Below are 20,798 nucleotides of genomic sequence, written 5' to 3'. Positions count from 1 at the left end.
CAGTTACCAAGCTCCTCTCCTGTGGAACCAGCTTCCAGTTGTGGTTCGGGAGGCAGACACCCTCACCACATTCAAGAGTAGGCTTAAGACATTCCTCTTTGATAAAGCTTATAGTTAGGGCTGGATCAGGTGAGTCCTGAACCATCCCTTAGTTATGCTGCTATAGGCCTAGACTATCGGGGGATTTCCCATGGTGCACTGAGCTCCTCCCTTCCTCTCTCTTTCTGCACTCATTCATGTCCCATTAATGCATGTTACTAACTTCACTTCTTCCCCGGAGTTCTTGTGCTTTCTCGTCTCGCAGGTTCTTATCGATCCTGGTGGAGCCTCCTGCCATGGTCCTGCTAGATTGCCATTGCCAATACTGTTGTTGCTGTGCGACAAACGATGTGGGAGTTATTAAGTATCAAAAAAGTCATCGCTATTTCCTTAATAGTAGCGCCACCTAGTGGCCGACCCATAAGTGATGCATAGAATATAAAATTTTTCACCAGGCCTGACAACTTTGCCAAATAAAATTGAGTTTTCGTATATGTTCAGGGGGGGAAAAACGCAATCAAAGTTCCTAAAAATAATAATAGGTAAGGAATCGAGCAAAAACAATAGGGACCTCCAGCGGTTGCTGGCACAAAAAACATTTTGTGCGAATCGGACAAAGCGTGTAGGAGGAACACGAAAAAGTAGTTGAAGGACATTTCTAGCTCTAACGGAAAAAAAATTATAGGCGGAAGTGGGCGGGGCCTATATGGGGAGATTCAGCTCCATTCACTGAACGCGTAGATACAAGGTTTATGAATGTCCGACAAACTTTGCAGAAGTTATTAGCCTAAATGCACTTTTTATGATAGTAGCGCCACCTAGTGGCCAACCCGAAAGCAATGCATAGAATATCCCCATTTTCACGTGTTCAGGGCCGGACTCTTATCGAACATGTGAAGTTTTGTTGCAGTCGGATCATGTACGCAGAAGTTATGACGAATCCCTCTTTTTATGGCGAAGGATCGAAATTGCACGACACGGGACGCCACGCCACGCCACATCCACGATGTTCGACGAAAACAACTGGGGAGCACAACCTTTAATGGTGAATGTGTTTAGATGGCTGTGTCCAAATCTTAAGTCGGTCCGATAAATGCCCTAGGAGGAGTTCGTTCAAATACAACGCGTGTAAATCACCAAAAATGGCCACAAAATCCAAAATGGCGGACTTCCTGTTGGGTTTGAGGTATGGGTCCTTGAGACTTTTCTGCTTCTTTTATCATGATACACATGCGTAGCAATTTTTGTACATGTGGGCCTTACATGTCTTGGGGGCTGATTCTGGGGGGCGTGGCTTAGCCGTTTGGCGGCGCCCGTGCACGGGGACAATGTCATATCGGTATTTTCGCTACGTTTGAATTTTATGCAAATTTTCATGACTTTTTGAGAATGCTGCGGGGGTCAAATATGCGGTCAAAGAGGCAGCAAATAATAATAGTCCTGTTAGAATTATTATTATTTGCTGCCTCTTTGTCTTGCACTTTGTCAGTGCTCGATCCCTAATAATAGGTAAGAAGAAATCGAGCAGAAACAATAGGGACCTCCAGCGGTCGCTGGCTCGGTCCCTAATAAAGTAGCATAAAATTAAAATACTCAACTAAAGTACAAGTTCCTCAAAATTGTACAGTACTTTTTAACACTCAATCAGTGATTCTTCTAAATTTTGAGGTTTAGATTTTCATATTTATTGCAAATGTATATTGGCTCCAAATATCTGTTACCGGTTAGCTGAATATTAATAATCAGTATTTGCATCAGCTCTGAATAAAACATACTGGTCGACCCTAAGGTCCTAATTCTCTCATGTGACTCCGTGCAAGTCAAACACAAACGGAGGATTTCCCCAACTTGTAATGCATTAAGCATTCAAGTAAGTCTTTGACAGACCGGCTTGTTTATATGGAAAGGTGTAAGAGAATGATGATGGTGTAGCTGAGTCATTACTAACGTTCAACTGCTTTTTAAGAGTGAAATTCAAAAACTTTCATGCTGTTCATGTCAGGGCTGATTTACTGGACTATAACTGAGCGGAGGCAGAGAAGGGTAGAACTAGTCAGGTGAGCAGGGAGAGATAGGCTGTCATGAGTTCTCAATTACACAGCCACTGTCTGACTGTAGTACAGCAGCCATGTCACAAAATATTTAACACTGTGTTGTCCCTAAGTTAGTAGGATCTGCATCAATATATTAATTATGGATTTATTAATTATTCTTCACTTTAGTTGCTACATTCACACTGCAAACCATCGCGTTCAATTCTGATTTATTGCTCCGATCAGATTTTCCATGTGACGTGTGCTGTTCAAAAATCAGATCCCGAGAGAAAATAAATTTAGGTCACTTTTTCCTGCAGAGTGAAAGTAGCCATAGTGTTTTTCTTCGCCCATAGACCGGACTGCTGGCCGTTACAGTGAGTTACACGGTAACATGTCGGTGCTCAGCAGGTCAGTTACCTCTACCACTAAACTGTTACTTATTAAGCTGTCAGGAGCTGAGGCTAACGCTACGCTAGCTTTTCCTGTATTTAACATGTATTTGTTATTAAACGGTGAAAGGTGAATTTACGTGCACGGCTATAATTAATAAACGTTACAAGTTACGTAAAGGCTGGTAAAGTGAAAGTTGTAACGGGAGATGAGCACACGTGTTTCGAAGGAACTGACATTAACGGGGGTCGGTTTTAGTTTGAGCTTTCAGCTACTCACCGAGCTTCGTCCCAGGGTTCCTGGCCGACATGTTGAAGGCTTTGATGAGCAGATATTCAAATTCCACTGCGAGCCGAACTGACCTGTCCAAACTCCACTTCCGGGCTACGGCTGTGGAAAACAGTCACTACTTAACTGCTCCAGTTTCCGGTGCTCTTCAGCATAGAATGATTACTACTTCCGGGATAGCTTCCGTTGTATAGAGGATAATTTTGGTCATTAATAAATAAAACCAAAATTATTCAAATTAAGAAGGCAGCATTAAAAAAGATTATTATTTTTACTACACGGTTGAGAATAATCGGGCCACAATTAAAACTTAAAATGAGAATTGAAAAATCGAATTTAAAATGTAAAATGATCATTTTAAAATGTAAAGTGGCAGTGAAAAAATAGACATTTAAAACGTAAACTCTTAAATAATCAAACTGAAAGCTTAAACCGTATGGAAATGAACCGTCATCATACCGTTTTAGAAATAAGACCACATCCTGATATCTGTGAGGAACTGTTACTCACCTTACTAAGAGTCATTAGGTAATAAATTGCATGCTGATTAGCAGAACGGGGCAGGATCTGCTTAAAGAGAGTGGTGTAGAGGTGTCTTGGCAGGTGGTATACTGTAGCTTCAAACTAGGGCTGTGTTTCTCAGCCTCTTTGTGAACTCAGTTATGAATTGAAAGTTCCTTGTTGATGCTTTAAGGAAACTAAAATCACATTAAGGTTAAAGAAATAATGTGGTCATGGTAATTAGCCAACACTATAAATATCCAGTTAATTTCCATTTCCAGTCTGAGGTGATGTCAATTAATGAACTAATTGAAGAAAATCTGGAGTGGCATTTTGTGACAGTGGCAGTTTTGAGAACTAGTAGCGCTTTGGAGACCCTATTTTGTTGTGTGCATACATTTGGATGCTCATCTTGACATGCATATAGGTGACATGATACATTTTCCTGCCAATGGTTTCACATGAGTCCACTCATCAACAAGTGGCAGTAATGTGTCAAAAAATGTAGCCAAGGAAGGCAGTGAAGAGGATGACTCCAAGCAAACTAATGATGTGAACAATGCAGGCCTCGAAGTTTGTTAATGTACAAGGCAGAAAATCCCCAAATATTGCACATTAAATGCAAAATGGCTTGCTTTCTGTTGGGTATAGGATAAGGCTCTTTCTTGCTCTCTATTCAGGTGATTATACACTAATGGAAACATAGCTATGAATATTATATTCCATTTCTGCCAATAAATCATCCTAAATATTACACACCGGACCTTGAAATTCCATCTGATCTCACTGTCAAAAACTGTTTAAAAAAACATGAACCAGTAGTTTTGGAGCAACTAAAGGTAAGATCATTGCAGGTAAGCAGAGTTTATTACATAATCCACCAGACAAAGGACAATTATTGTTTGTACTTGTTGTTGTACTTCAGTCAACTTAGATAATGGGTAAGTAGGTAGTACAATGACAATTAAATACTATGTGATTAACATTTACATAGAAGATTAAGGCAAATTTTTAAGAGCGCTCAATCTGATGCACCCTCTACACCAACAAGGATCATTGTTACTGTCCAGGCCAGGAGGCTCTAAGGTTGAGCAGGATCAACACATCACAGGGTGCCAAGCAATAAACCCCCAACTCATGCAATGCAGACTCTGGTGGAGGATCCTCCGCGCCTGCCCAATCTCTCATCTCCTCCTCTGACTCTTTAAGGAGATTCCTCAGCAGAATAGCAGAGCCCACATTAAGACACAAGATGATACACGCCTCCTTGACACTGTGAAGAGATAGAGAAAATCTAATTACAATGCCGGCAGAATAAAGGTTTTCCTTTGTGAAGAGGTATGCTTAGTCTTTTACTGTAAAGCAAATTTACCTATGGGTAAAAATAAAGTTACCTGATTCAAAGAACACTAAATATGTTTGGCTGACAAAGGACGTCCCGGAGGGGCTGTGAGCAAAGCTGCTGCTAACGTTAGCTCAGCTTGTTTCTCTGATAACTTAAGATCCAGACATCTGAACATAGGTCTAGTGTTTCTAGACATTTTAATGAGGAAATGACATATTATAGCTTTAATGTGAAGATCCACATGTGCAGACTATGTGCATTATGATGACTGTCTCTTTCTCGCTCGCTCGCTCACTCACACACACACACCTACACACCCACACACACATACACACACACACACACACCCCCACACACACCCCCACACACACCCCCCCACACACACACACACACACACCCCCACACACACCCCCACACACACCCCCACACACACCCCCCCCACACACACACACACACACACACACACACACACACACACACACACACACACACACACACACACACACACACACACACACTTACTGCTTAAAGAAGTTCTCAGGTCTTTTGCAGTAGTGCCCAAACAGAGGAAATAGGTTTCTGGTCATGTCGAACTGAAGCTGAGCTGCCCCACCATCACTGAAATGATTAGACAGGATCACCTGACAGAGAGACACATGGAGATGCTGGAGATTTATTTTAAATGTTTGGTTAAGAATCCACACAGTCCAGCTGTTTAGGTTTTTTCCTTACCTGCCCCTGTTTTACGTACATTGGTGACTTATTTATGGACTTAAACTAATAGTATGTCATTTCTGCTGCATCAAAGCGATGCTTCAGGACGCTGTGAAGCATGGGATCATGGGAGTTGTTTTCATTGTTAAACAACTACCATTTTGGATGAAAATCTATCTGAGAAATCATGCTCACGGACAAGGTGATATATTCAAGTTATGTGTTACATTTAGTCCACAAATCTGGTTTAATTTTTTTTTTGCTGGGGATACAACGGGCAAACCTTCAGTCTTGGTGACAAGTTGGTGACAGGTTTAGGATTTTTAAATAACTGGAAAGATGCAGGCTCCCCCTTGTCCCCTTGTTCAAAATAAATTAAGAAATCAATAAAGGACTCTATGTTGGTGAGCTAGACAGCTTTTTCAAGTCAAACCATGTGAGGATATTCACAATAATCCCAATAATAGAAATTCACAATGATAAATTGAGGGCTTTTTATCACAAAACACAAGAATATCATATATCATATATCCATCCCTAACTAACATCATTACACTGAAATTGCATCTTCATCATCTACTTCATCTTACTGGGGCCTCTAAAATGTAGGAACCATAATCGAGATTTAAAATTCTGCGTCTTTCCTTGCTGCTGAGTTACCATTTATGTGCCACTGTAGAATGTCTGAGTTATCTGAACCCCAAAACAGCCTGGCAGTATGTATGTACTTTGAGGTTTGTTTTCAATATTCTCTGGCACACAAATAGTACGGTGGGATTGTAGTGCTTATCAGCATCTTACATCCTGGTAGAGAAAGTTGTCAAGTCTCTCCGCCAGGCCCTGCCAGGCAAGTTGGAATAGAGAGAGACTCAGGACCTGATGAAGGTTCAACAGTCTGTCCCTCACACAGAGCATCATGGGACATGCTGAACTGGACAGGGTCATGGTGGACTGGTCATGCTGGGATGGTAGGGACAACCACCTAAAGAAAAGTAAAAGAGACATAAAAGATTAAAAGCAAGACAGTGAATAAATCAGTGCTAACATTTACTCGTTGACCACCCTGATGATCAGTGCAATTAGTAGCACAAAAACTGTGGGAAGAGATTCTGGGCAATAAAATAGTCATAGGCGATGATTTTCGTTCATAACAATTTTAAAACTCCTTTACCTCTTAAAGAATTCTGAAATTCTTAATTTGAGTCAAATGGTCACAAAGCTAACCAAAGCTATGATTAGGGCAAGGAAACTTTATTCATATAGCACATCGCAAACACAGAGGCAATTGTGCTTTACATAAACAGAAAATAAGAATGACATTCAAAAAGAATCACATCAGATAGATTTTCATCTGCAATGGTGGTTGTTTAAAAGGTCCAGTGTGTAACATTTAGGAGGATCTATTGTCAGGAATTGAATATAAATATTCATAGTTAAGTCATTAGTGTATAATCACCTGAATATAAAAATATTTTATAAATAGTTTCTTAGAATGATCTCCTACAGACACCGTAGGTCGGCCACATTGAATCGCCATGTTCCTACAGTAGCCCAGAACGGACAAACCAAACACTGACTGTAGTTTCTGCAGTTACACGGCCATCGTAGTTTCTCCTACACACTTCACAGCCCGTTCTCATTCCACAGTTGTCAAATACAGACATGAAGTGTGTTCAGTTAGTGGCAATCTGCAACTTCACTGCTAGATGCCACCAAATCCTACACACTGGTCTTTTAAATGGATTTTGCTGGCAGTGATAAGGAAGCAGGGACATAAGTGGAGAGGAAGGCATACCTGACATTGATTATCTAAATAGGGGTAATAAAACTGTCAGATTATGTATGATGGCAGCATAGTTAAATATGTGGTTATATGTCGTTTACCTAACAAGTATTAAGAAAATGAAATTTTGTATAATATTCAAGAAATGAGTGGTGCAGGCTGTTTTGACAAGAATTAGTTAGCATCATTTGATAGTGACCATACATTTCTGCTCTGTGAACCATATGTCCCATATTTCTAAACCCAAAAAGAAGATATTTTATTTTAGATTATTTGGTTTCATGATGGCACTCCTTAGTTTTGCATTTATTAATTGGAATATATCCAACTGAAGTCTCCTTACAGTAAAGCTCAACAACTGGTGCATATTATGTGGACAAGATAGTCATGACATATAATTTTCATATTGTCCCATGTCTAAGCTTGGATGGTTCACGCTAATACACCGTTCCACCCTTCAACCGAGTAGGAGTCACTAACAGAGATGATGAATCCTCACCAGCTTCCAACCTGCAAATACTTAAAAACGTTGAACGTTGTAAGAGCGTTGGCAGAACCAAGCCAGGGGTACCACTCCTGGAATCAAACCCACTGTCTCTGCAGTGGTGGACAACAACTTTACTGTACAATCCTAGGAGCACTTTTTATTCAAAACTTAATAATAACATTTTAATAAAAACAAATATATGTTACTGTTAATGTAAATTTAAGGCTACACTGTCCTTACCAGACCCACTGCAACTGAATATGGTTGGGATTTTCTCTGTTAACATCACTAGGATAGAGTTGTATTGTAGAGTTGTTGAGTATCTGTGTTCATCAACAGGCTGATGTCTCACCTGTCTTGGCAGTATGGTCTGGCTTTTTCTGTGATTTCCCTAATGGTCCATTCCAAAAGTCTTCCCATCATGTCTCCTTTAAGTCGATCCAGCAATGCCAGCAGACCTTCAAATAGAGAGCCCTCCAGAGAAGCCAGGCGACCCACCTCCATAATCCCCAGACCTCCCAGTAATCCTTCCTCACCAAGTGAAACCGCTGCTTGCTGCAGCTGCAGGAAGAACTGGAGACATAAAAACAATGGTCAGCGAGACGGTGAAAGACATACATTTTTGTGATGGTACAGAGTGCAAAGCATAGTTATTTTCCCGTACCGATTAAAATGTATGTGTGATCACAACTGTCAAGTACTGAAGGCTGACATTATATCCTGGCTTAGATTCCCACCATTTTATTTAAGTTCTGCAGTGGCTTGTGTTTAGAGGTTTAACATTATATTTGTTTATGTATTATTTATTGAATGAAAACTAAATATTTGTAGAATAACATGTTTATATTATTCAAAATAGGAATCGAGAAAAGTTTCATTTTGGAGATCTCATGTGAATCCATCTTGCCAGGCTTCACTCCTTACCCAGATTGGTTTGTATTTATGATGACCAAGCTTCTGGGGAAAAAAATTGTGTGAAATTTCTTTCCTGATGGCATAACTTAATCAAAATGTACTTAATCTACTATACTACTACTACTTTTGGTTAGTATTTATATAATCGTGAAGAAATTAGTGTAGCAGGCTGTTTTGAGAAGAATTACTCACTGTTTGACAACGTTTGATAGTGACCATTTGAGATTTGGGTTGGCCTGTATATTATAAAATGGAGAGCCCCAGGTCAGGTCTGACTTCATGAAGACAAGCGAATCTCAGTGAAACTAGCTTTCATATGAAAAAAGAAGGGGGCTGTGTGCTTGTGTTTTGAGAACTGTCCAGCCATGACAACATCCTGCTGGTTCTGCAACAAAAATTAATAAATAAAATAATGACATTTGACCAACGCCACACACCACATTGTCCCCCCAGTCTCCCAGGATGGTGCAGATGTAGTTGACAGCATTAAGGATGGCACAATAACGGGCACCCAGGGGGCAGCGAGACTCCTCCTTCATCACCTGGGAAGGAAAAAAACTACATCAACCCCCTCCGCCTCATTCATTTATCTCTCACCCTTTATCTCCATATTAAAACTGATTTCTGTCTGTAAATAATTACACAAACAATTTTGACAAAACAATGAAAAAGCAAGTACACTCACTGGCCAAAACTCCACAACAGAAAACAACAAAACAACATGACACAATATAAAAGAAAAATTGTGTAATCTGAAGCTTGTTACACCAACCATTCTTACAATATACAACCTAATTTAGGTTAAATTACCAGCAGACTAAAGTTTCTTATATTCCTATCCCACTTTTTACCAAGTGAAAAGCATTAATGAGAGGTCCACTGTGAAGACAGTTAACTGCATTATGTATTTCAGGTGAAATGTCCAGTCCATTTCCTCAATGTTTTCCTCATAATCATTAGTGCCTCTCGCCTTCTTTACCAGTGAAAAGCTCACTGTCCTTCTTTCATTAAAGAAGTGTTTTTCCTTCATTAATACCAGAGTGTCTTTGTCTTTATTACCTGGGTGAGCCGTATACGGAAGTCATCCACCAGTTCTCTCTGTAGCCCCAGAAACTTCAGTTGTGCAGAAGGACAGGGCAAAGTCCGGTACCGTTCTGAGGACAGAAGGATGACAAAAACACAAATGTTTTATGTGCTCTAACAGCATACATTACTACAATGTACCCTGTGCAGTTTCTGACCACTGTAGAGTAACACTTTATGAGTAGGTCCCGGATGTTTTGTATCTTATGCACACAAGGACCATCAACTCTACCATCAACATTTGGTGGTGGTAATGCACTAAGAAACACAGCAACATGCCAGTAAATATATACACACAACTCATGCATGTAGTCAGTAGCATTAAAAACTAGTGTTACAGCCATAATCACATAATCACAGTTGAGGGAGCAGCTAGTGACAACAAAGTGTAGAAAGCCAGCTTAACTACCTAGCAGTAGTTATCTTAAGATTAGCTGCAATGATACAAAAAAATATTCTCATCGTGACTAGGGCTGCAACGATTCTTCGAGTACCTCGACTAACTCGATTACAAAAAATTATCGAGGAATTTCCTCTGCCTCGAAGCCTCGTTTAATGAAATTCAAAACTCACGTTTCGCACGAATTCTTTTTAGTGTGACACAATGTGCAACGGCGTTATTTTTTCAGTAACGGGGTAATCTAATTAAGTACTTTTCCCATCGTTGCAACGCCGTTACCGTTACTGAGAATGTAAAGTGGCGCGTTACTTGCGTTCCTACAATGTGGTGAATGAAGCGCAGCGGTGTCAGGCTTTCTGTCAATGGAGGACTGAAAGTGCCACAATTAAATAAATAAATACACCATTAAATAATTACTTAAATGTGTCATTAATTAATTAAAATTGGAATGAAATACATAAATGTGATATTAAATGTGTCATTAATTAATTCAAATACCGATTCATTTAATGTAAAATACATATATAATTAAAGCTGCAAGCAGCGTTGAGCGGGACCTCGCACTCCATGCAACTTGGGATTTGAGATTGGACCACGTACGCTGAAGTTATGAGGACGTGTTCAGGGCGAGACTGTTACAGAATATATGAAGTTCACTGGAGATTGGACATTGCACACTGAAGTTATGAGTGGCATTTCATGGCGAATCCGCTGAATTTGACAGGTCGTCACTGGCACGGTCATTTCACGTAACGCAGCACAAAATCGCCATGCAGCGCTTACCACCTGTTGCCAGAAGGTGGCGCTATCACTATGTCTGAATATTGTCATGTAGACAAGTTCAGGGTGGGACTGTTGTCAAACACGTGAAGTTTCATTGAGATTGGATCATGTACGCTGAAGTTATGAGGACGTGTTCAGGGTGGGACTGTACACTGAAGTTGAGTACTATCTGTTTATGGTGAATGGTCGAAATTCAACGCAACGCCACGGGTACGCCGTTTGACGGAATGTCGCAAATAGCACAACTTTTAATCATGAATGTCTTTAGATTGCGCTGATTAAATTGGAAGTTGATCCGATAAATTCCCTAGGAGGAGTTCGTTCAAATACAAGGCAAAAAATCACAGAAAATGAGCACGGAATGCAAAATGGCTGACTTTGATGCCAAGCCACGGACACGCCGTTTGACGGAATGTCGTAATTAGCACAACTTTTATTAATGAATGACTTTAGATTGTGCTGATTAAATTTGAAGTAGATCCGATAAATTCCCTAGGAGGAGTTCGTTCAAATACAACGCGAAAAATCACAGAAAATGACCAAAAAAATCGAAATGGCTGACTTTGATGCCACGCCACGGACACGCCCTTCAACGTACATGCACAAATAGCACAACTTTTAATCAGGACCATTTTTTGAGTGTACTCACAAATTTTGAAGCATATCCGATAAATTCCCTAGGAGGAGTTCGTTCAAATAAAACGCGAAAAGTTCACCGAAAGTGAAACTTTAAATCAAAATGGCCGACTTCCTGTGGGGTTTCGGGTATGGGTCCAAGAGGCTTTTTTGTACGTCCTGGCATGTTACACGTGCCTACCGAGTTTCATACATATCGGTGAAATGTGGCACTGGGGCTGCTGTTTTTTTATCCTGTAGGGGGCGCTACGCACACGACAAACACGATTTTTGGTATGTGAGCTTCCGGCACTACTCTACACGTGCCCTGTGAATTTCATATTCATAACTATTACGGTCTCCGCACAGTGATTTATCCTGCCACCAGAGCGCCACCCAGTGGCCTGATTTTTTTTCCTTTTTTGGTGAGCCTCAGGGAGCCATGGGCAAGCATCCTACCAAGTTTCATTTTAATCACACGTGCCGTTGCAGAGATATAAACTTCTTCATTTTAAAGAGCGCCACCTAGTGGTAATGGTCTGAAATTGTGCACGGTGCCTAAGGAGGACATGTGGAACTCACACTCACCCAAGTTTGGTGTCAATCGAACATACCAATGTTAAGAAATGGTCCTCTTCCTTTTTTGACGAAAAATCCACAGGAAGTGCTAATTTTATAGCGTGCTTATTGTTAAAATTACTTTTTTTGCCAGGGCGGTCCCCAGGTGCTAGGTGAAAAAATTTGTGTTAATCGGACAAAGCGTGTCGGAGGAACACGAAAAAGTAGTTTAAGGACATTTCGCGCTCTAAAAAAAAAAAAATTCTAGGCGGAAGTGGGCGGGGCCTATATGGAGGGATTCAGCTCCATTCACCGAACGCGTGGATACCAGTTTTTTGAATGTGCGACAAACTATGCAGAAGTTATTAGCCTAAACGCATTTTTTATGATAGTAGCGCCACCTACTGGCCAACCCGAAAGCGACGCATAGAATATAAAATTTTTCACCAGGCCTGACCACTTTGCCAAATAAAATTGACTTTTCGTATATGTTCAGGGGGGCAAAAACGCAATCAAAAGTGCTAAAAATAATAATAAGTAAGAAGAAACATAGCAAAAACAATAGGGACCTCCAGCGGTCGCTTGCGAGGTCCCTAATTATTTCACTATTTACATTTACATTTCATGTTCCTGCGTTGCAGTGCTTCATGAATTACTTAAAACTGTCAAAGCCAGCCATCAAAGTCAGAGGGTGGGGCTAACGCGAATCTAGCCTGATCCATTGCTTTGGTCTGAAGTAGAGTGCCTGGAAGATCTCCATGAACTTTCTAGGGCAGAGGTCGCTAACAGGCGAGTCTGGACCCAGACACCGTCCTATGCGGACCCAGACCTATAATCAGTTCATTATTGAGGATTCTAAATTTGGATGGGGAGCTTCTATTTTAACCAGCACAGCTTTTTTAGTCTTTACGGTATTTGTTTAGCAGATCAGGAAGCTCACAGACCAATCGCATGCTAGTTAAGCCATCCCACGTGATGCTGCTCAGCCAATCAAATCTGTTTAAACAGCGCGATGAGCGCGATGAGAGAGGAGAGACAGACGGAAAGAGAAGTCACAGATACATGGAGAGGAAACGGAGAGATGAGTGAGCGCGAGACAACAGAAGATTTATGGCGCTCTCTAAGAAGAGAAAAGTGGATAGAAAATCGAGCTTTTAATGGACAGATTCATTCACATTCATTCTTCCCACTGGGAGCACATAACCAGTGTGTCTCATGTTCAGAGACTGCGGCGCTGATTAAAAGTGCCAGTGTGAAACGCCACTATGAGACAAAACACAAAGTTTTCATCAAACATACCCACTCAAGTCTGAACAAGGTCACAGAAAATAAGCAGGCTCAGATCCCAATATGATCAGTCAACCAGTATCCTGACCAGTGTTGGGAGTAACGGTGTTTAAGTATAACAGCGTTACTAACGGAGTAATCTAATTAAGTACTTTTCCCATCGTTGTAACGCCGTTACCGTTACTGAGAATGTAAAGTGGCGCGTTACTTGCGTTCCTACAATGTGGTGAATGAAGCGCAGTGGTGTCAGGCTTTCTGACAGCCACACATCAGCTGCCGGGAGAGGGCAGGGTGGTGATGATGATTGGCTGGGTGGGTGGATGCCAAGACAGAGACAATGGCGACGAGCAAGGGAAATTCAAAGGTAGCGATATCAAACTGGAAGTACCGACACTACTACTCGCTTACTGAAGTTAAATGCAAGAATGTTTATGTAACGTGTGAATTTTATTTTCAATATTTATTTTGTATATATTTTTATTTCTATGCATATGGCCGGCTGCAATCTATTGAGTTCAAATAAAAACCAAATGTTCTAAAATACTGTATATAGTGTTTTATTCTTTATTCAGTGATTATAAACATCTTTAACGTAATAGAAGATGTTATAGAATGTAATTATAGACCATAAAAAATAACATCACAGTTACTTTGCTGAATAACTAATTACTTTTACAATGTGGTAACTGAGTTACTCACTTTTTTAAAGTAAGATGACCAACACTGATCCTGACCCATTCATTCACTGCCCAACGAGGGAGAGAGGTTAGAGCTCAATTCTCTCACTGAACAACAGAAAGTGTATAGAAAGATATAAAAGGGAAAGAAAGAGAAACTGTTCAATTGTAAAGATGTGTTGATATTCATTCATAAAATTTGTTGAGACTGTTAATCAAGATATGAAACAGTTAACAAAGAAAAAGGGAAACTCAAGCTGATGCTACACTTTATTTTTCAAAGTTAAACACTTTATTTTATTTTTTAGACTTAACAGAGGATGTGGAAGCAGGAGCTGCTGACCCAGAGCATGTAGCGAGTAAAGCAGAGGAACTTATTGAAGTTCTTGGAGTTATTTCAGCACTTTCTGACCAAGATATTGACCACAGAGTGACTGCAGATTTAGAAGAAGTAGTCCAATAGCGCCGCCCAGTGTATTGGAATGTGTTCACTAGCTCTGCATCGATCCATTATCTGGAATTGATTTGTCTTGGCTTGATGCGCAGGGTAACCAATCAGGCGTTAGGTTCCGCCTACCAACTTTTGATGGGTGAGTTTGACAGTTTTAAGTAATTCATGAAGCACTGCAAGGAAGGACCATGAAATGTAAATGTAAATAGTGAAATAATTATATATTTATTTTACATTAAATGAATCGGTATTTGAATTAATTAATGACACATTTAATATCATATTTATGTATTTAATTCCAATTTTAATTAATTAATGATACATTTAAGTAATTATTTAATGGTGTATTTATTTATTTAATTGTGGCACTTTCAGTCCTCCATATCTGTCAGCCACACATCTGCTGCCGGGAGAGGGCAGGGTGGTGATAATGAAACCGTTGCAAATGCGATGATGATCGGCTGGGTGGGCGGATGCCCTGCTCACGCTGTCTCACTGTACGCTCTAACTACTATAAACACAAGACAGAGACAATGGCGACGAGCTAGGGAAATTCAAAGGTAGCGATATCAAACTGGAAGTACCAACACTACTTCTCGCTTACTGAAGTTAAAGGCAAGAATGTTTATGTAACATGCACTATGCCCAGGAAGAAAGACTTTACCCACGTCTGCCTCAAGCAACTCAAATCTTATGAAGCACCTCACAGCAACCCAACCTCAAGCCCAGATGCAGCTAGTGTGAGCTCCAGTGAAGGAGACGGATCCACTCCGTTAAAACAAGCAAAGCTTGATTTTTCGGATCAGTAACAGGTGGCGACTAGGGCCGACCTGAACACATTGATTGCAAGGTATGTTGTTGAAAACATGCTACCCCTGTCCATTATTTCTATGCATATGGCCGGCTGCAATCTGTTGAGTTCAAATAAATACCAAATGTTCTGAAATACTGTATATAGTGTTTTTATTCTTCATTCAGTTATTATAAACATATTTTACGTTATAGAAGATGTTATAGAATGTAATAGCGTTATAGGACAAAGAATAACGTCAGTTACTTTGCTGAGTAACTAATTACTTTTACAATGTGGTAACTGGAAGAGACAGAAGATGTCGAAGGTGTGGGATCATTTTAAATTAAAATTAAGGACAACATCGTGGTGTGTGTACATTTGGACAACATTTTTATTTTATTTTTGATACTTAGAAAAAATAAGTGGGAAACAATTTTGTTGATTTTATTTAATTTTATGTCTCAGGAAATGAAGTGAATTTGAATGAAGTAATTTTATTTATTTATATTGGAAAACGATTTACTACTTTACATAATATGTATAATAATAAATAAATGTAAATTTTTCTTAAATGGGAAACAAACTGTTTTTATTATTAAGTGATCTGTCTTGTTTTCTATTGTATATTTAAAATTGGGCTTTAATTAAGCAAAAGTATGTTTTATCCAATTACTCGATTAATCGATGGAATATTCGATAGAATACTCGATTACCAAAATATTCGATAGCTGCAGCCCTAATCATGACCTGCTCGGTACAGTTCACCTGAATGTTGTAATTTACTTTTTAAACAATAGAAAAACACATATTCTGTTTTACATGAATATGTTTAATGTTTTTTCCAACAAACTAGTATACTGACAATAACTTAAAAAAGATCAGAATCGCTGAAATGAATAGCCTTACCAGTGATGACCTGTAGCAGAGTCATGAAAGTCTCAGCACAATCTGGAGCCTTCAGCTCATCCATATCACTGATATCTTTGTATTGAGAGCTCCAGGCTCCCTCGGCTGACAGCATGGCGTCCATCTTCTCTACTGCCACTGTAGATACAGAGAAATATAAGATTATTCTTGACAATACAGGACTCACACTCACAAACAGTCAAACAATTTAATGGCAGGTCTATTATTGACATATTTAACTCAAGCTTTATTCCTCCTTTTTTAATGATGCAGGGCTCATGATGAAGTGTCTCAGGTACCTTACAGGTGGGTGGTCAGCATTTACTGGACACTCCAGGTAAGCACACTTTCATGAAGCGTTTGACTGTTCTCACCTCAGCCATCTTTTTTCCATTGCAGTCCCAGCAGAGTGGTCTCCAGCAAATTGAATACACTTTACTAAAGCTCACCGTAACATTAATTTGGCTACAGCCCATAAGTAACAGTTTCAAAATCAAATATATTTTAGTTTACAGAAAATTAATCTTCTACAAAGTTAAAGTGTTTGTTGCACATGCCATTAAGATGGCTGTGTATGTATTTATCAGTCACAAATGTAAATTGAATCATTAATAGGCTGTATTCATGTAGATATGGGTGGCTACAGTATTTGCACTGGGCTTCCTTGAGGATTCAAACAAACATTCCTGAACAAAAGACCTATAGTGAGTTTTTGTGTATCTGAATCAGGGGCTTAAGGACATTAAAAAATTTCCAGGACAACATAGATTATTTCCAGGATATCTGATAATTTTAATAAAATTCCATGACTGGAAAACTAGTCTCTAAATTTCCAGGTTTTCGAGGATGCTTGGGAACCCTGTTTGTAGCATGTTTGTATGGGATTGTGTGATCTCAATAAAACTTTATTCGTGTGCCATTGTTGGGAGGCTAATCTTTATTTTCTGATAAATTTTGAGTTTTGTGTATATTCAATTCAATTTTATTTTATTTGTATAGCGTCAATTCATAACATAAGTTATCTCAGGACACTTTTCAAATAGAGTAGGTCTAGACCGTAATCCTTATAAAATTATTTACAGAGACTCAACGGTTTCCACCATGAGCAAGCCCTCTACAGTTTAACTGCTTAGCTTGTTTATTGATATGTCAGAATGATAATGATTTACCTGAAAATGTATTGAAATACATACATTTCTTACAAAATGAATACACTGAAATACATTGTTGATGACAATGATGCAGCACAGTGTATCATATCATATCAGCTATTCCTAATTAACGTTATCTCTGTGACTGATTTAATAACAGGCCAAAAGGTGCTCTCTGCAAGCAGGTGTCAGTACTGAGCCAAATATTTTTGCTAGGAAATTAAATAACCTCCACTCTGGCCCTTTTTCCACCAAATTAGTTATGGTTCTCGAAGTGGTTCCGTTCCAAGATTCTTGGAACTATGGTGTTTTCTAGCAAACCAGCCACCAGTTTCCACCAGTTTTGAGTGGACCCATTGTAATCGACTGCTTAATAAACAGAGAGCATTGCACAATGCACAACAACCTGTAGAATATGACACACCCACTTTGGTTCCCAAAGAAAAACTGCAATGTTTTGGTTCCAGCTGGCAACCACCTTTAGAGGTTTCAAACAAATTTATTTTTGGACAAAATTCTTTGAACAGTTCAAAAGTAGGTGCTTGAACAGAGCCGGTTCCCTTTTGCTGGAAAAGGCCTATCTGTAGCAACACTGTAGTGTTTTTGTATTCTTCTGTTTTTATTTTCATATCAATAATTTAAGCTTTATAGTTCTGAAGCAGAGTTTGTATGCCATAATGCAAGTATATAATACAACTAAATTAAATTCTATCATACTTGACAACTTACTCTTCTTTTCCACAGTGAGCCACTTCTGAAGGATTGCATCCTCAAGGAGTAGGTGAAGCAGACCAGGCAGCACTGCTGGATACAACTGGTTGCTTCGCAGCTCCTTCTCAAACTGTAGCACCTCCTCCACCAAGTGACAAAAGATCATATCATCGTACAGCAGCCTAGAAGCATCACTGGCCACCTTCTCCTGAACCAGAGACAACAGGCCTCGACACAGCTCCACCTACACACACATACAACAGTTACTGTACCCAGCTGACAGACAGCAATGTATTAATTAAGTCCTTGATGGCTTCACACAATTTCTAATCAAATTACATTTATTTTCATAGTGACACCTGATATTTTTTACATTTCAATAAAATGAAAAGAGGACTGTCAGTGGAAAGAAAATGCTGCTCATAACTGACATGGCCACCAATCAGCCTTTCCTCAGATGGTCAATAAAGCTAAAGAGTTTTCATAAAGCTAGAGAAACATCTTACATAGGACGTTTAAGAAACTAAGGTGCCAGTAAAACATGCGGAAAAAACGAGACAGGCTCCATCTAGAGCCAGTGTTTGGTTTGAACATTCTGAATTACTGTAGAAACATGGCGGTTCAACATGGCAGACTCTGTGGATGAGGACCCACTCCCTCTGTAGATACAAACTGCTAATTCTATAGTAATGAAAACACGATTCTTATTTTCAGGTGATTATACACTAATGAAAACATACCTATGAATATTATATTCCATTTCTGATAACAGATCATCCTAAATGTTACATACAGGACCTTTAAGTTATTCTATATTTCTTTTCAGTGCGTAGGATATTGGTCTCGATAAAATCAGACTGAATAAAATAGCTATTTGGACTACACTTAACCAGAGGGGCTCAAAGCAGTTGAGTAGAGCCTATTATGTAACAGCATACCCTGGCACTGATGGTGGCCCCAGCTCGCTCCAGGATGGGTTGGATCTTTTCCTCCATGAAGGTCGAACTGTTACCCATCCACATCAGAACTTGAGTGAGGTACCACTCTGGCTGAAAAATACACAGACAGAGATGGAGGTTTTTAAGCTTTGCCAAAGGCTGATGAAATGGACGAATTTTCTACTTATCCTCCGTGGGGACAACTACTGTTTACATATGCACTGTGTTTTCTGTATGGCTAAAAGAAAATAAATTGTGTTAAGATGTTTAAATAACGGAATGTAATGCATGAATGATATGTATTGATGCATTATTATGGCATACTCAAAAATTCTAAGTAATTAGCTACATAGTATTTGAATTTAGTTCATCAACAATTTAATGTGTTTATGTGTCTAACTTGACTTGGATTACACCCATAGACTGAAGTTGGTCCATTTGTTTTCGGTGGTGTGTATAAACTTGAGAGAGCAAGTCTGACATTGGTGTATGTGTGACGTGTGTGTTTAAGAGACCTTGCCAAGGGAGTTGGTCTGTCGATTCCCATAGAAGTGGTATCTGAACCTCTTGCTGAGTGGCTGCAGCATGATCTGGATTGGAAGACACAGGGGAGGAGCTTGGGACGGAGGTGTGGCTGAAGAAGCAGGCTGGACAGAAGGCACACTAGAAGCCAAAGCCCTCTGGGATAAGAGGTTATCACTGCCAGGAGAAGTTAAAGAAAGCAAACACTGGAGCACCTGCAGCGTTCCAAACACACAGCATCGTCAGTTCCAATCTTTAGGGACCTGCTTCTTGACATTACCCTGTCATTTTTTGTTCACAAACCCACTCAGTCTTTCAAGCATGTAGGAGAAGCTACAGTGCAAAATTCTAAAAACAGCTCATTCTAAAAAATACAACTATTCTTATTTTCAGGTAATAATACACTAATGAAAAAATACCTATGAATATTACATGCATTTCTGACAGTAGATCCTCCTAAGGTGTAGACACTGGCCCTTTAAACAACCACTGCGGATTCAAATCTATCTGACGTGACTCCTTTCTTACTCTCTGACGTATCCCATGTTTTCCCCAAAGTTAAAGCAACTAGAGGAAAGCAAGGAAATGCACGGTTAGCTGAATAGAATGACAGATTTGGGTTTGAATACTGTTGGAAAGATTTGGGATGACGTAAGTACACAACTAAACTAAACTAAATATATAACAAAGACGTAGTGTTCTAAGACATTTTAATAAGGAAATGTTAAAAATATATATATTTAAAGGTCCAGTGTGTAACATTTAGTAGGATCTATTGTCAGAAATAATAATAATAATAATAATAATAATATACTTTATTGTCCTTCACAGGAAATTTGTTACAGCAGTCTGTACATACATACATAAATAAATGGAATATAATATCCATAGGTATTTTTTCATTAGTGTATAATCACCAGAAAATAATAATTGTTGTGTTTTGTTACGTTAGAATGAGCCGTTTTTATGTACAGACGCCATCAGTTGCCATATGGAGTCTGCCATGTTGGACCACCATGTTTCTACAGTAGCCCAAAAGGGACAAACCAAACACTGGCTCTAGATAGTTGCTTTGGCATTGTTTATGTATTTCATGGCCACCGTATTTTCTCCTTCATGCTTGGAAGGTGAAGCTAGATGACACTAAATCCTTTACACTGGACCTTTAAGTTAAAAACATGACTAAAGATCAGACATTCTGACCAACCATAACTAACCACAATTTCTTTATAAATGATTGTTTAAACCTATGGGTACATGGAAATGTCCTGGTAATCTATCCAATATTTGTCAAACAATTTTACTTTTAAAAATGTCAACCTGCTTCCTTCCTCTTTAGCAGCAATACTTTTTTCTCCTCTACCAACACCAAAGTTAAAGATGAAAAATCCAATTATTTCACACTCAATTAAAAGTTGGTCCCAA

At 39.3% G+C, this 20,798-nt stretch overlaps 3 protein-coding genes across 9 annotated transcripts in view; 1 reads left to right on the top strand and 2 right to left on the bottom strand.

Annotated features, from left to right (window-relative positions):
- The window catches only part of tmem121b (transmembrane protein 121B), a 616,846-nt gene that overhangs the window by 482,999 nt on the left and 113,049 nt on the right, over positions 1-20,798 (top strand). The gene's annotated exons all lie outside the window — the stretch shown is intronic.
- dera (deoxyribose-phosphate aldolase (putative)) overlaps positions 1-20,798 on the bottom strand; it is a 111,432-nt gene that overhangs the window by 24,258 nt on the left and 66,376 nt on the right. For 3 of the 4 annotated variants that reach the window (XM_051392054.1, XM_051392052.1, XM_051392053.1), the window contains exon 1: positions 2,745-2,913. The exons of the other annotated variant lie outside the window; for it this stretch is intronic. In XM_051392054.1, coding sequence (XP_051248014.1) covers positions 2,745-2,775 — 31 coding nt within the window. In that variant the 5' untranslated portion in view covers positions 2,776-2,913. Of the gene's footprint in view, positions 1-2,744; positions 2,914-20,798 lie in introns of those variants that run through there. 4 annotated transcript variants of the gene reach the window in all.
- The window catches only part of rint1 (RAD50 interactor 1), a 35,595-nt gene continuing 18,885 nt past the window's right edge, over positions 4,089-20,798 (bottom strand). For 2 of the 3 annotated variants that reach the window (XM_051392024.1, XM_051392026.1), the window contains exons 6-15: positions 19,367-19,550; positions 18,852-18,962; positions 17,932-18,157; positions 16,052-16,189; positions 9,558-9,652; positions 8,936-9,040; positions 7,936-8,156; positions 6,115-6,295; positions 5,122-5,240; positions 4,089-4,527 (exon numbers count right to left, since the gene is read on the bottom strand). In XM_051392024.1, coding sequence (XP_051247984.1) covers positions 4,314-4,527; positions 5,122-5,240; positions 6,115-6,295; positions 7,936-8,156; positions 8,936-9,040; positions 9,558-9,652; positions 16,052-16,189; positions 17,932-18,157; positions 18,852-18,962; positions 19,367-19,550 — 1,594 coding nt within the window. In that variant the 3' untranslated portion in view covers positions 4,089-4,313. The remainder of the gene's footprint in view (positions 4,528-5,121; positions 5,241-6,114; positions 6,296-7,935; positions 8,157-8,935; positions 9,041-9,557; positions 9,653-16,051; positions 16,190-17,931; positions 18,158-18,851; positions 18,963-19,366; positions 19,551-20,798) is intronic. The other variant, XM_051392025.1, reaches the window with a different exon arrangement.

Source organism: Dicentrarchus labrax, unplaced genomic scaffold, assembly GCF_905237075.1.
Source record: "Dicentrarchus labrax unplaced genomic scaffold, dlabrax2021, whole genome shotgun sequence".
NCBI lineage: Eukaryota > Metazoa > Chordata > Actinopteri > Moronidae > Dicentrarchus > Dicentrarchus labrax.
This window is presented reverse-complemented; position numbering and strand designations above follow the sequence as displayed.